This window comes from Coffea arabica, chromosome 11c (genome assembly GCF_036785885.1).
Source record: "Coffea arabica cultivar ET-39 chromosome 11c, Coffea Arabica ET-39 HiFi, whole genome shotgun sequence".
NCBI lineage: Eukaryota > Viridiplantae > Streptophyta > Magnoliopsida > Gentianales > Rubiaceae > Coffea > Coffea arabica.
This window is the reverse complement of record NC_092330.1, coordinates 37,645,031-37,661,193: the sequence shown is the minus strand read 5'-3', so window position 1 is coordinate 37,661,193 and position 16,163 is coordinate 37,645,031. Positions and strand designations below refer to the sequence as shown.

At 32.9% G+C, this 16,163-nt stretch overlaps 2 protein-coding genes across 2 annotated transcripts; both read left to right on the top strand.

Annotated features, from left to right (window-relative positions):
• Positions 1-4,276: 4,276 nt before the first annotated feature.
• LOC113717420 (protein PLANT CADMIUM RESISTANCE 2) lies at positions 4,277-6,418 on the top strand. Its single transcript, XM_027242259.2, has 4 exons — positions 4,277-4,556; positions 4,871-4,942; positions 5,033-5,242; positions 6,123-6,418. Exons 1-4 carry the CDS (start codon positions 4,409-4,411, stop codon positions 6,197-6,199), a joined length of 507 nt encoding a protein of 168 aa, XP_027098060.1. The 5' UTR covers positions 4,277-4,408; the 3' UTR covers positions 6,200-6,418.
• A 6,667-nt stretch (positions 6,419-13,085) lies between these two features.
• Positions 13,086-15,201, top strand: LOC113716179 (protein PLANT CADMIUM RESISTANCE 2). Its single transcript, XM_027240471.2, has 4 exons — positions 13,086-13,430; positions 13,870-13,941; positions 14,084-14,296; positions 14,892-15,201. Exons 1-4 carry the CDS (start codon positions 13,202-13,204, stop codon positions 14,966-14,968), a joined length of 591 nt encoding a protein of 196 aa, XP_027096272.2. The 5' UTR covers positions 13,086-13,201; the 3' UTR covers positions 14,969-15,201.
• Positions 15,202-16,163: the final 962 nt, after the last annotated feature.

Sequence of the window (16,163 nt, the reverse complement as noted above, 5' to 3'; positions counted from 1 at the left end):
AATCAACTTTCTAAAAGATAATCTTATTACAACTTACAAGTTAACTTCTTCAGCTTTTCCTTTCCTTGAAAGTGACCCCACTGATTTTTCAATTTGTAACCGGCTACTTCCTTCATTTTTGGAAGCTTCCATCGTGCAAGTAATCTCGAGAATCCGGACTCAAGGCTGCAGTTAGGCCTAACTGTCAGGAAATCTCCTGGAATATTGATTTTCAGTACTTTTTCTTCACCATTTCCTGCAATTACACCAAACACAAAATCTAAATAAAATCCTCCAAATAATGCAGTATTCAATCCAAACAACTATGAAATATTAGCAAAATAACCCACTAAAATGCACCTTATCATGGATAAAGGGTAGCTTTGGTGTCACTTTTTACGTAAATTATTTTTAATTTGTATCAAAATTAGGGGATGCGTAATAATTTTAAAGTGTTTGTAAAGGGCATATTTCATATTTTAATGCTCTTAATTTGTTCAATTGCTACCTTATTTTATTCTAAATCAGCAAATTAAGCCATTAATAGAGATACATGTTGTCTGACCTAATCAATTTTATTATTATTATTATTATTTTTCAATTTTTCCTCTCCAAACATACAGTATTTTGAACCTTGGCCTATGGTTTAGGGCCTTTCGGCCATATGTATGTTATTTGAAGAGTCTTCGAAGCCTTAGTCATTTATCGGCCATCTTTTGTTAACGGGCCTTGTGAATCGCTCCATATGGTTCCAATTCTGGTGACCCTGACAATCAGTAAATTTGTGTGTATAGAAGTATCCAATGTATAATAACGTCGTGAGTATAGGAAAAAAAATATGATTAAAAATTGTATTTAAAAAGTTCTTACAAATTTTTTTACAATAACACCTTTTTTTAATAAAGCCCAAATAATGTTAATATAAACGGAATGTTATCCATGTTGTTACCATGAATTTCCTATAGATTTTGGCCTTTTTGTCTTTGTCTGCTTCTTTAGTGCCCCATTTTTAGGTTAGTTAAGCCCAAAATCCTGATGATTTTCAACAGAAAGAAAGATCAAGTAAGACACAATTTTCAGAGAGAAATTAATTAAGGGTTTGGTGACAAATAAAAGATGAGGGTAATAATTATACCTAGTAAATAGATATTTCTGTGCCCTCCAATAATAACTAAAAACTAACAAACTAACGGATGTAAGGAAGTGGACAGACACTCTCAATTAAATCTCTGAAATTTAAGTGAACATATTTCTCTTACTCCTCATTTACCATTTTGTCCTTCAGCAAAATGTGATATCCATTTTAAATTGTTATCTAACCAAAATCTACGAAACATGATTTTAGGCTTTAGCAGCAAATATTACGAAGAGTTCACTTATAAAAAGCGAGTTAAAATCATGATATTTCTAAGTAGAGTCACAAACGAGTCGAGTCAAATTGATTTTTTAACTTATCGAGTCTAGGTTGACTTGTTTATGTGTGGTTTTCAGTTTGAGCTCGAGTTCAACAAGCCAAGAAATTGGAGTTTGAGTTTGACTCGACCAAGGAAAAGGCAAACTCGAGATCAAATCGACAAGGCTTGCAAGTTGAAGCTCAATTTCTAGCTCACAAGTATCTCAAATTGTTAGCTCAAGTTGCACTTGATTTTCTGGATCGAGAATAGTTCGAAGTCAGCTCGAAATCGTATTTAGAAAATAGGAATTATTGTAAATTGGAATTGATAGAGAGGCAATTACGTAATTTCATATGAACTTGAGTTGATTGAGCAGCTCTTTGAGCTATCGAGCCTGTGAAAGTACCACTTGAACTCAACTCACGTATGATAACAATTTGCTCAAGTTCGACTCAAGCTCTAACTTGAGCTGCTTGCAAAAGGCCCGCGAGTAGGTCGAGTCGTATATAGTCCTATTTTTAATGGGCAAATTACATTTTAGCCTCCCGTGGTTTTCGCAAAAATCACATAACCCCCCATGATTCAAAAAACTATATATAAACTCCCTGTGGTTTGGGTTGAAGTGTCAAATAGATGAAAAGCACCCACCGTGACGTTTCGTAGGCAAAATGTCCAAATTACCCTAATATAAATACAAAAAGGAAGCAGATGAAGTCAGATTTTTTCCAATTTTCCCTTGCATCTTTGTCGCGAGAAAGAGAGAGAAAAACATCACTGATAATGAAGGAGAGAAAATTTAATCCAGAAAATTAAAACTATAGATCTACCATTGAAGATCAAAAAGTAGCTGTGAAAGAGTATCACGAAAGCTATTGTTGTGTCCGGTAAGCTTTTCGACATCAGTTTAGCATATGAGATGGAACTTGAGCATTTTGAATAGAAGCTGTCGGGCTTTGGGAATTTAATAAATCAGTGATTATAATGCTTAAGCATTGATTAATTTAAGATTTTGCTGCTTTGGGACAACCTGTACTAGCAGTAGAAGGTAAAGAAGGAAGAGGATGATGAAAAGGACGGACAAATGGAGGGTTGGCACCACCTTACCAATCCAACCGATGGTGGGCTATGGGAAAGCAAGCAGATGCAGGTGGTACACGTAATTCTTCCTGCCCACAAATTCTGGTCTACCGAAACTTAGCAATATGACATCACTACCTTATTATTTGCAATTTGCCCAAATTACAGCCGATCTCAAACTTGCGAAGTACACTACTTGAGAAAGGTTACTTTAAAAAGGAAAAGAAAATGAAAAGAAGCCAGCTTCAATGTTGTTCGAATTATAGTCGGAATTGCGTCATTGTCTGGTTAGATCTAAAATCCAGCACAGACGAGAGAGGTGGGTGGTGGCCTAAGCGGCTTTGCCTAACCTATTTGAAATTATGATGGTTACATGGCCGCCGCCCCTGTGGTGCTGAAGCTGACTCATGACGGCCCTGCTGCGCCCTGCTGATGCAAATTACACGTCTTACTACTGCTAGCGAAAGCTTTTCCGGCCACCACCGCTTTCGATTTTTTCTCAATGTATATGTTCTGGGCTTTCTGGTTTGGTTTCTCCGTTAAATGTATTGCCTTCACCAACGTTCAATGGAAAGTCAACTACAAAGCTCTTTCGGTTGATGAAAAGAGATGAGGAGCAGAGATCTAGGCTTTATTGTGTGCGATAAAATGGTCAGGGTCATATGGGAATGTTTCTTACGGTTACCAGTTGTTGAAGTGCGTTTAATCCACGAATCGTCACGGTGAGTATTTTCCGTCTATTTGACACTTCAACCCAAATCACAGGGGATTTATGTATAGATTTTTAAATTATGGGGGAATTATGTGGTTTTTGCGAAAATCACATGAGGCTAAAATATAATTTGCCCATTTGTAATTGGTAGACATAAACATAAAATCCCTAAAATCAAGGAAGCAAGCCATCTTTTAGTCATTTTTATCACCTAAGTCGCGTTTAGTATAGGATTTTTCTATTATCAATATGGTAACCCTTTATTGAGGAATGGGTGAAAAAGAGACCAAAGTCATCTTTCAAGTCTAATTATATGTTTCTATGCGCGTGGGAATCACAGATATGGAGAGTTCACCTATAAAAAATGAGTTAAAATCACAGCATTTCTAATCGATAAACATAAATATGAGATTCTTAAAATCAAGGAGGTGGATCATCTTTTAATTTATTTATATCGCTTAACTCATATTGTGGCTTAGTATATAATTTTTCTATTATCAATACGGTAACCCTTTACTGAGGAATGGATGAAAAAGAGACCAAGGTCATCTTTTAAGTCCAATATATTCCATCTTTCTATGCGTGTGAGATTCATAAATATGGGTTTGTTTCGATGCACAATTTTTTATAAATTTTTTTTTACTTGAACGAAAATTACATCTTGCAATTATCTTTTGATTTTTTTAATCAACTTTTTATCTCACATATATCATGTCACAAAAAATACTACAACATTATTTTATTTTGTTTTTCAAATAATCTTGTATCCGAACACACCCACAGCTCCCTCATATGAACTCCATATATGTATCCTCAATACTTAATTATGCAAAAATGTGCAGGAAACTTGCTATAAATTTTACCATTGCTGATGTAAACTTTGTAATGCACCATTTGTCGGGTTCAGAATTTCCAGTCAACCAAACCCACAACATTGAATCATGTACGCGCTTGCGGGTGGCATTCGTTGAACCGATTTAATCAAGGAGTTGAATCTACGCCGACTCCAAACTGTCCAGATCAAGGATTAAATCAACGTGGTAATGCAGAAAATTCATAAGCAGGACTACAAAATCCAACGTGCTAATACAATCATGTCTCAAACAATAAGAAGCATGTCGAGTTTTAACATTCCACACTCTTCGTGTATAAAATATAAATAGCTAGCCAATGTCCCCAAACAGTAAGGAAAAAACAAAGATAGAACATTTCATATATAGCATCTATAGCCTCCTAGTTTTGAACTATGTATTCATCAAATGAAAGCGATTTGCAGAAATCTCAACCACCTCAAAACCACTACAATTATCATAGCACTGAGGCTATCGCTCCGGCCAATATTCCGGGAACTTGGTCTACTGGGCTCTATGACTGCTCCTCTGATGTCCCAAATTGTAAGTTAATAGATCAATTTACTTCTTATTCTATGTTAGCCAGTTATAATTCTTTAGAGTTCATCATTTTGGGGTTTTTTTTTTTTTTTAAATTGTTCGGAAACGTGCCTTTAAATTCAGAGATTGAAATAGAAGGCTTGAAAAATTGAACAACTTTTAAAACAAACTGATTAATTAAATAGTTCTAGAATACTATAGTAACTTTTACTTTTTAAACTTCCTTGTAATTTTCAGCTCATTTGCAAAAACCAAAAGATCCATCTGTCCACGGGAAACCCTTAATTAAGTATATATTTTCCACCTTGGTTCGGCAGGTTGCTTAACATTGTGGTGTCCATGCGTAACACTCGGACGGATTGCAGGGATTGTAGACAAAGGATCAACCTGTAAGTTAAAACGTTCTTGTAATTAGAGATTATGGAGAAAACGTCAAATTACCACACTGTTTTTCATGTTAATTCATATTTTTGTGACAGCTCGCGAGGCATGTGGAGCATTATATGCAGTACTAAATGTTTTGGGTTGTGCATGCTTACACTCTCGCCTCTATCGATCAAGGCTGAGGAAGCAATACAATTTGCCTGCAACCCCCTGTGGAGATTGTTTGGTTCATTTTTTCTGTGAACCATGTGCCCTGTGTCAAGAGCACCGTGAGCTCAAAAATCGTGGATTTGACATGTCGCTTGGTAAGCTCATTTCTTTCTTTTCTTGGCCAGATGATAATTATAAATACTAGTATTTAACGCAGGTAAAAATTGAGTTGCTTGACTATAAAAGTCATAACTAATTTGAAGAAAATAACATAAAGAGTACAAAAGAACAGTATCTCAATATCTTTTTTAATTCTTGATATGGATCGGGTGCACCATCTCACAATTTTTTTTTTTTTTTTGGTTTTTAAGTTTTTGGTGCATGGTTTCGTTATGGCAAGGGAAGGGGGTAGGGGAATTGATCCTCCTCTTTTAGTTCATGAGCTTATGAGGAGTATTAGGGAAAGCGCAATGGCTATTTTGTATTGATGACAACGATGGTCAATTTCTGATAATTGACTAGCAGAAAAGTCGTTAGCTTTGCTAGTCACGTAAACCAATCAATAATCTTGAGTTTGCACATTTATTTTTAATTTCCTAATAGGAAAGGGATGTGATATAAGAAACAGAGGAGACAAGAGGATTACAATTCAGAACCTCTAATTCTCGAAAACCTTAATATTAACTTTTAGATCAAGACCTTCTCGGCACTTGAGTTTGCATGTCGATGTTTGTGTGTTTATATATTTAGCTTTAGAAAACTTGAATTCGTCATGTCAATTGGTCAAACTCACGGTTTTCATTTAGAAAATTACAAAAACTGTGGCTTGATTCCGAGAATGAGTTGCTAATATAAACATAAATGTGATACTTGATTTAAAGTCCACAGCCAAAAAGAAATTACAAAATAGAAGTATGTGTTTTTCATTGAAGTATGGTGCATGATATCACATTCACTTGAACTATCCATGCCTGCATGTTAGTTTTGATTTTATTGTTTAACACTATCTTTCTTGTTTATATGTGGAATCGTTAGGCTGGCAAGAGAATATGGATAAACAGAACGCTGGAGTAACCATGGCTCCCATTGTTCAAGGAGGAATGGATCGTTGAGTACCCCGCGGACATCACACTTGAATACTGTTGATGATTGAATAATGACATCTAAAACTTATAAAAAGATTGTATCATCATTTCCTATATACTTCCTTTTATTTTGTTGCAAGTTATGAATCAGTGTAATTTTTTTTTATTTTTTAAATGAGCAGTTTGAGATACAATTGTTCTTTCTAAATGCGGCATATCAAGTATAAAATAGTCCAATTAATCTCATTTTCTTTCTTTTCTTGGTTAGATCATAATTATTTCTAGTATTTAACACAGGAAAAAAATTGAGTTGCTTAACTATAAATGTCATAACTAAATATGAAGAAAACAACATAAAAGAAAACAAAATAACCGTGCATCAATATTGCTGACTTCATTATGGCGAGGAAAGGAGGAAAGGGAATGTGTCCTCCTCTTTTAGTCCATCATTGTATAAGTAATATGAGAAAAAGAGCAGCGGTAGAGCCAGAAATTAGGACAAAATACACTTTACCCCCTGTGGTATAGTTTTTTTTTTCATGTAACCTCTATAGTTTTAAAATCTATATGTAACTACCTCATAATTTGGATTAAAATATCAAAATAATAAAAATGATCATTCGTAATGAAATCCATGAAAATGTTGAAATTATTCTTGTTTAAAAATTAAAATGGCTGAAGTGACCAAAATATATAAACATTATATATGCATAACACTCTAATCCCTTATAGTTTTATATTTTACCATATAACCCCCTTATGATTTTCAAAATATATTCATAACTCCCCTTGTGGTTAATAAATAATTTTTAACTTTATATAGGGATATTTTTGATATTTTAGTTAACTCCATTATACAATGTAAATTTCGACATTTTGACACTTTAATCCAAACTATGAGATAATTATTTATAGTTTTTTAAACTGTAGAGGGTTATGTAAAAAAGTACTAAACCACAGGGGGTAAAGTGTAATTTTCCTAGAAAATTATTGATTGAGGCCATAAATTACAAATTAGCACGGTAAACATTTTCTACTACCCAATACCTAAAACTATATTATTTTGTTTGGCCTGTGAGGGTACATTGGCAAATTAGTAGGATAAAATCAAAATTTTCTAAAATTACAGTGAAAAGAAAACTTAGTGGTTGAATATCCTTTATGCCTAAAACTCTAACCACTTAAATTCCTCATGATGTAATAAAGAGGGTGTAGAATCCGCAAAGGGGAGAAAAGAACTAAATACAATAACTATGCAATATAGAAGTGTAGGACAACGGCAAGAAAGTAACATGGTTTGCAATTATTCTTTACATCTGAAGTTAACAATATGGCTGATGATATACGCGCTCCACAATTGTATTCTAGCATTCCAACACCTTTCTTTTTCACCTTTTTAGCCGAAATTGCCTCTCTTCTCTCTTAAAAGAAGGTTAATTGCAATCGAAGTTTTAGAATCTAGTAGTTAAACTTCATCTCCATAGGCTAAAGCTAAACACCAATCCCACCAACTCCAGAGACTTATCCGACCACCATCAGCAACACCGATTGGTGCAGCCATAGTCAAGCAAGACCAATTGAAGTCCAAACCCCCATTGTCTCCTAAAGCTTTACTCAGAAAGCAGAAATTGTTACATCACTAACTGCAACATTTTCAGATGAAGGAATGAACAATCAGCCGATGTCACTTGAGAACTAAGAGGTTCCTGATACATATGAATATTCTACTCAACAAAAGAAAACCTCAACAAAAAGAAAACTTAAATTCGTAGTAGTTTGCTTATTCTTGATATATTTTCAGGTGATGTAATTTATTTTGTGTTCCAACTTGTGGCACAAGTGGAATCATTTACTTTTGGATATGACAATACAATGCACCTAAAATCCCTTGTCCATATGTCCCACCTTGTTTGCCCGATTTTCTCTCCAATCACCAATACAATGAACAAGATTTCATCGCTTAGTCCATGTTTTCTCCAAATCGAAAAGTAGAACCAAATGTGTTTTGGTTGAATTTATTGAATCAGAACGTTTCGTGGTCCACACACTAGGGAGTGGCCTTCTCACTTCTCAAAAGTTTTAACTTGAAAATGGAAAAAAGAAATAAAAAAAAGGAGGACGAGGATAATAAGTTCTTTAGAGATGGTGAAAGAAATAGTAGTAGAAACAAGAACCATAACATATGCTATTGGGCGATGTATAACTTATTTATGTACATATATTTCATGTGTTATATTTTTGAAAATATAAGATTAATTAGAGAAAAAATAAATATAATGGCAAGATTAAATAGAAAAAATATACAAATGTAAAGGAGGATATATATATATGGTAGGTTAGGTGAATATTTGGTGTGCTACGGCACCCGTTAAAAAATTCCATTTATGTATATATAGTAAATAATGGCAGATTTTACCTCATCAATGCTCATGATTACTCTCCCAAGCAAAATACTTGGACAGAATTCTGAGTTATGATTTCCCTTGTTCTCCGTTAAAGATTATAACCCACTTGAGATTCGCATAATAAAGTACTTTTACACACTTTTACAGTCTTTCTAACCCACTTGATAATTTTTACTGCGCTATCATTAAGATATATTTCACATGTTGTATTTTGTACTATAAATTTATCGACATTGTCAAATTTCAATTCTTTTTGTAATTTGGAACAAATTTCTGCTTTTAATAAAAATCTGTATCATTGACTTGGGATGAAACAAGAATTAATTAAATACTCAAACCATTTAAGGATATGCATTATCTATAATTATTGGGATTAAGTAATATTATAAAAATAATTAATTATTTTTATTAAAATCGCAATGACTCAGAGATCATCTCTTAATTTCCTTGTGTAAAACAACTATAATGTTATTCACTTTCTTCATGAGTTATTCTGAGTCAAAAAAGGTTGTTGTACAACAACTATTTTTCATTAATATATTACAGGTAATCAGATCCAAATGGTTATACCACTTCTTTTTAAAAAGGCTTGGTCATGTTGACTAAACCAACTTCCAATAATAAAAAAAAAAGCTAGGAAAATTGCATTCTATAATAAGTAAAATTTACATGCAATCAGTAAAATCATAACCATACGGGAAAAAGTTAGAAAACTCTAAAATGTACTATTTTTATGCCTTTTCTTTATCTGTTAGAATAATAATCACATATTGAGAAGAAACGATGTATTAATAAAATGGTGTGAACTGTACAAGAACAGAATATCTGTATTTACTTTATAGTCTACTCGAAAATAGGAATACCTAATACAACTGATGTAAATAATAACACCATTTGTGGAAGTCAATCTTCAATCAAGGATGCGAAACTAATGCAATGAATGGGGAAATTAACAAAATACAATGTAGATATTGATACAAAAAATGTGGACACAACAAAGACATTAGCACTAGCTATTTAAGTCCAATTGCACAGGTAACTCTTGACAGACATTTCTTGAATTCTGTCGAAAAAAAAGAAAATCACAAGATGTCTGACATCACAAAATATTCACTGCTTTTTCTATCATTCATTTTTGCAGTTTCATGCAATTTGGTGACTGGAATTTATCATGTTGATGTAAAGAACGAACTCCCACCAAATTCTCCACCACTATGGGTTCATTTGCAGGCTAACTCAGAGGATTGGGGAAACAAAACAATCCCAGTTGGTGGTGTTTATCAAGCCATCAGAACAGTGGATGATGTACTCTACATCAACGGTCGTTTTGCTTGGAATGGGAAATATCAATTTTTTAATACTCTTAATGCGCCCCCGTCCCCAATCAGCGGTGATACGAAATCTTGGACCGTTAAACAAGATGGTTTTTATGTTCTCTCAATCAGTGGTTTGCAGAAGAAATATGATTGGAAAAATGATGAATATTGAAAAGTAAGATGCTTATACCAGGATGCATCATTTCTATCGTTGTACATTCGTATGGATTATAAGCTTTGAATAAAACAATTTGTGGAATAAATAATTGTTCCCTTTTTGTTTAATTTTTTTGGAGTTAACGATTCATCATCTTTGCTTTTTAGAAAGGGTTAAATTACTAAAAAGCCTCGTGTAGTTTGTCGAATATTCAACTTAATTCTCTATATTTAGAAAATCTACATTTTAATATCTCGTGGTTTTAACTAAATTGAAACTTGAACAGAAATCATCCAAACTAATGGTTATATGTGAAATGTCAAAATTGTCCTTTATAAATAATAGGATTAAATACTGAAAAGTCCTTTGTAGTTTACCAAACATTCAACTTAATTTCCTATAGTTTGGAAACCTATATTTTTGCCCCCTGTGGTTTTAACTGAATTGAAATTTGGGCACAAAATGTCTACACTAATGATTGCACGGGAAGTGTTAGAATTGCTCTTTCTAAGTAATAGGATTAAATACCAAAAATCTTCAGTGGTTTGCCAAATATTCAATTTGACTCCCTATAGTTCGAAAATTTATATTTTAACAGCTCATGGATTTAACTAAATTGAATTCATTGCATTAGCCTTATCCTTATCCATTCAAACAGTCCTACCATAGCCATTTCCCTTGCTAAAAAAATGTTGTTGTTAAAGGACTCATTAAAATTGTTTATAATAAGGGGCTAGAATATAGGCTTTCAAATCATAAAGAGTTAAGAACATAGTTGTTAAAGAACTTATTGAGATTGTTTACGAAGAGGGGGCTAGAATGTAGGTTTTTGAAGTTGTTAAAGGATTCGTTGAGATTGTTTACCACGATGGGTTAAAATGTAAGTTTTCGAACTATAGAGAGTTAAGAATGCAGTTTTTAAAGGAGTTATTAAGATTGTTTACCACCACAGGCTAAAATGTAGGGTCTTGAACCACAAGGAGTCAAGTTGGACGTTCAATAAGTTACAAGGGGCTTTATGGTATTTAGTCCTATTATTTATAAACGACAATTCTGACATTTCACATGCAACTATTAGTTTAGATGGTTTGTGTTCAAGTTTTAATTTAGTTAAAACCACGAGATACTAAAATGTAGGTTTCTAAACTATAAGAAGTTAAGGTGAATATTTGGTAAACTACAAAAGGCTTTTTAGTAATTTAACCCTTTTAGAAATGTAGTATAAAGCACAAATGAGTTCCTTGAAAAACATGGTTGTCCTCCCTGTGTTTGTCACGCGCGGGGTTCCCTTTTTTCAAAATTTTTTTTGGAGTTAATGATTCATCATCTTTGCTTTTAGTCAAGTAAACTCTTGTTATGGATGACTTGATTGTCTATTATTCATGAAATTGACGCGGTGGATTTGGTGATGAGCCAAGTGATCATTACATCTAAATGGAAATGAAAAGGGTATATTTAACTTGCTAAGATTAAGGACTAATGGATATGAATCCAAAGATAAAGAATTACATGAAGAAATTAAAAGTTAAGGGACTAAAAAGGATTATGGCAATATGGGCTTCAGTCCAGAATGGACTTTCATTTTTAGAGGTGCAGTTTCTTGGTCCGATGAATTCTACGTAGGCACTAAGCTGCGACTGTTTGTGGCATTTGGCAGGCTCAAAATTGAGCAATACTAATGGAAAAAGTAACATGGTCATCTAGCATTGTCTTCAAAGAGACTATTGATGGAGTCCAATTCGCTGTCATGCGTTGGTGCGAAAAAAAAAAATTTATTCAAAATCCAATTCAATTTACTTGAGCTGTCATTGTAATCCGCACATCATTCATAGTAGAGCGATGAAAATCATAACTGGTCCGATGAGGCTTTTAGAGTTTTCCACGCAATCAAGTTTAAGGTTCGAATCTTATATGTGATAATTGGAGATAGAAAAGATGTGAGGTGGGGTGAAAGGATAAATGAAAAAATAAAAAATGACAAATTTGTTGTATTTGTTGTGTAAGTTCAGCGCTCTATTAGTCAAAATTAACTAAAACATTACATCTTTCAGATTTATGCACTATTTGATAATTCAATTTAGCACTTAAATTTAATGAGTTTAGATCTTAATATGTTCAAATGCGTTTGATAACAAAAAATAAAATATCTAAATTAGTTAAGTGACGTTGAATTTTTCAAGCAAAACTTACTTCCAAAAATAAGTGATAAATTATTCACTTATTATTTAATATAATAAACATTCAAACGTATCAAATTTAGTACTTAACAATTCAGTAATTTAATGAATTCAAATTTCAAATTTTAGATTTTAGATTTTAAATTTTAATTTTAAAACTTCAATTTTATCAAAACACTCCGATTATATTCATATCAACTACTGACGTAGTCACTTGTTGGGAACGACTTCACTACACATCTAAAGGCTGACCAAAATTCAGGTGTACTTTTATACCTCAAAGAAATTTCACAAAGGTTAGTTAAAACTTTCACCTTTCTTCACAAATTTCAACTCCCAAGGATTTTTCAACTGGTACTGGGGTAGTCACTTGTTGAGAACGATTTACTACACATCTAGAACCGGGTTGACCAAAATTCATGTGTACTTTTATTCCGCAAAAGAAATTTCAGAGGTTAGCAAAGACTTTCACCTTTCTTCACAAATTTCAACTCCAAGGATTTTTCAACTGGACGCCAAATCTGGAAGAGAACGTATAATACTAATCAAATATGAATCACAGAACTAAATAACGTATACAGTTCTCAACCTTTACCACACAAGAAGCTACCTAGTGTTCGTCATACATGAGGGCGTCAAATTATTTTGTTACTTAAACATTGCGTGTCAAAATGAAGCTCAAGAAATTGATTAAAAAACTGTATTAAGAATATTCAAGAAGTCTAAATCTACTTGTTCCATTGGTTCAGCCCCCTGAATTGAATAACAAACTGAGGAGACAAGTTTGAGAAACATGGTGTAATAGTTGCATGCATAATTAGTTAATTACAGATTTTGTACACACTATCTATGCCTGCAATAAAGGACATATATATCAAATCAATATTATCCCTCATCCTATCATTGATCTACTTATCTTCGCTCCTCTATACATCATCTTTATTTGAGTACAAAAATTGTAGTATTGTTCAATTATGTATTCTTCTCATCCAAATGAGTTTGAAACATATCACTCTCCCTCAGCTCCCTCAGCTCCATCGGAAACCATCACCTCTGGTCGGCCTCCTGCCACAGGCATTCCACTCAATACCACAAGCTACATCTATGGTGATAATACTCATCAAACACCACCACAGTTTGAGAGTAAAACTCCAGGATTCTGGTCCACTGGTCTTTTTGACTGCTTCTCAGATGTCCCAAATTGTAAGAAACCATATTCAATTTTTTCCTTTTTTGGTTTTTATATATTTTCCCATGTTTCTAGATATTAAATGGTAACGATCATAATCTTATGAGATTTATTTAACACCTTAATTAGAATTAGTAACTATTTAGAATATCGAACCTATGATATCTGCATTAAGCACCTACCTATCACACTTTACAGTCTCCATGATGTTATTTCCAGATGAGTTCCAGTATTAAGAGATAATTACCATTATGCCAAAATTTGTACTCAGAGCCTATATAGTTTTCGTATTGGTAAAATAACTCTTTGCTCGATCTATCTCAGAGTATCCATTCACTAAAGAGAGGGGAAACAAGAAATAAAAACTTGATAGACAGCAATTGTTTTTCTTTTGCCAAGAAAATATACCATGTTTTTCTCATGCTTATAGCGTATTTTTCTACTTTATTACAGGTTGCTTAACTTGTTGGCTTCCATGCATAACGTTTGGACAAATTGCAGAAATTGTAGACAAAGGAACGACTTGTAAGTGAATATATTAATAGAAAAAATATATAAATATCCGATATATATATATATATATATATATATATATATATATATAAGAGTACCTTTGACACTTAGTAATTAATGCATTATTACGTACTACTTTTTTGGTGGTTTGCAGCTTGTGCAGCAAGTGGAGGGTTTTATGGCCTGATTTGTCTTGCACCTGGTTGCGGATGCATTTACTCTAGTTTCTATCGTTCTAAGATGAGGCAGCAATATATGTTGCCTGAAAGCCCTCGTGGAGATCGTCTTGTTCATTTCTGCTGCGAATTCTGTGCCTTGTGTCAAGAATACCGTGAGCTCAGAAACCGTGGCTTTGATATGTCTCTTGGTAAATTCTTTGTCTCTCTTTTAGTACGTATAGATGCCCTTAAAAGAAAACATTTTGAAGATATTTTAGTTTGACAAAGTATTTTAATTTTGCAAAAGATGTAAAAACTGTTCTAAAAGCACCATATTGTTCTTTTATTCTTTGTTTAAGGACAAGGATAAAAGGTGGTGCCTATCTATTCTTGTTTGGAAAACATATAAATTCACAACACAAAAGGTGAAAACAATTCCCGGGGGGGCTGGGGGAGGAGGTTGTAATATCAAAGTTTTTTGGTGTACATTTGCTTGCCTCTTATTTTAGTATGCTTATCATATGCTCTATGTGCACAGAATAGAAAACGTCTACAATATAATATATCTGGGGAGATTTTTCCCAAGTGCTACAAAAGTCGTAAATTTGCACCTTTGAACTTAAACAGCTTATTCATCTTTCAACTTAACCAGTTGAATTTGTCTTTTGATGGCCTCATCTTACACGTTAAACAAAGTCTAGGAGCGTAAACTAAAAATCATAATTGCACCGTCCCATTTACCTATATAGAATCAAGTTTCTTAAATTTTATTTTGTGGTTTATGTGGCAACTTCAAATTGTTAGGTTGGGAAGGAAATATGGAGAGACAAAACGGTGGAGTGAAGATGGCACCAATATTTGGAGAAGGAATGAAAAGATGAGAACTGTTATGCAGCTGTTTCCATCCGGTGGCGGAAAGATCATATTGCAGTCTTTTGCACATTATTTTCTTGTTGAATAACTTTTGTCACGTCAACCCCTCAAGTTACAGCCTCTAGCTGCAGAATAGAATATTCTTCCAAAATTCTTTGTCAAAATAACTAAGCTACATATTACCAGTTTGTATTAATATCCACCTAATAGTGTGAATTCTCAATAAACAGAGTTTCTGTAATTTCTTCACAAATTACAATTGGTATTTCTTGGCGCTCTTTAGTTTTAAAAAAAAAAATTAAGAAACAAGTTGTTTTAATTAGCATCTTTTCTATATTTTGCAAGTTTTATAAACAAGATAATGTACAAAAATAACAAATTGTGCACATGTTTTAAATTTAAAATAAGCTTTTTGTACAATGTCTGTATACAATATTTATTTTACATTAGCAGGTTTAGATCATGACACATAATATGAATTCAAATTTAAAATTCAAATCATACATATGTGTCATGCATCTATAGTTGCTAGTGTAAAAAAAAAAATCACTACACTAACAGTGTATAAAAATTTAATCTATAAATTTATGGATAACTTTTTAATACACTATTAGTGTACAATTTTCTTTACACTAGCAAGTTTAGATCATGCTGTATAATGTAAATTCAAATCATGCATGTGTACCATACAACCATAGCTATTCGTGTAAAAAAAAATTACTGTACTATCAGTGTACAAAAAGTTAATCCTAAATTTATAGTCAAAATAATAAAAGTAAACCTTACATACACTGACAGTGTATACACTATCACCGTTAGATCCATGATACGTATATAAAAATTTAAATTTAAATTAAAATTTTGCATAGTTGTCTTTCATTCAGGACTAACAGTAAAAATTAATCTAAATAATAAACTGTGCACATTTTACTCTAACAATAACGCAAAGAATGTGCACTGCATCTCTTTTCATCTCTTTTAGAGAATACAGAACAAATTTGTTCCTGCTAACTGGTCTAACCGGTAAATTTGTTGTGTATTAATTGAAGAAGGCCCAAATTGTTCCTAGCCAAGATGAATCACGCATTTAGCGCCCGCTGGGTCCGCTTTGAATTTGAAGGCAGATATGAAAATTCTATTGAATTTATAACAAATTTGTTCATTTTATTTAAAATTTTATGATATCTAACAGTTAAAAGAAAA

Bases quoted from the DNA above. Each gene is read 5' to 3' on its own strand.
- LOC113717420 (XM_027242259.2), top strand. From the start codon at position 4,409: ATGTATTCATCAAATGAAAGCGATTTGCAGAAATCTCAACCACCTCAA. The intron at 4,943-5,032 runs GTAAGTTAAAAC...TTTTTGTGACAG, and splicing joins TGTAGACAAAGGATCAACCT to CTCGCGAGGCATGTGGAGCA. The intron at 5,243-6,122 runs GTAAGCTCATTT...TGGAATCGTTAG, and splicing joins TGGATTTGACATGTCGCTTG to GCTGGCAAGAGAATATGGAT.
- LOC113716179 (XM_027240471.2), top strand. From the start codon at position 13,202: ATGTATTCTTCTCATCCAAATGAGTTTGAAACATATCACTCTCCCTCA. The intron at 13,431-13,869 runs GTAAGAAACCAT...ACTTTATTACAG, and splicing joins CTTCTCAGATGTCCCAAATT to GTTGCTTAACTTGTTGGCTT. The intron at 13,942-14,083 runs GTAAGTGAATAT...GGTGGTTTGCAG, and splicing joins TGTAGACAAAGGAACGACTT to CTTGTGCAGCAAGTGGAGGG.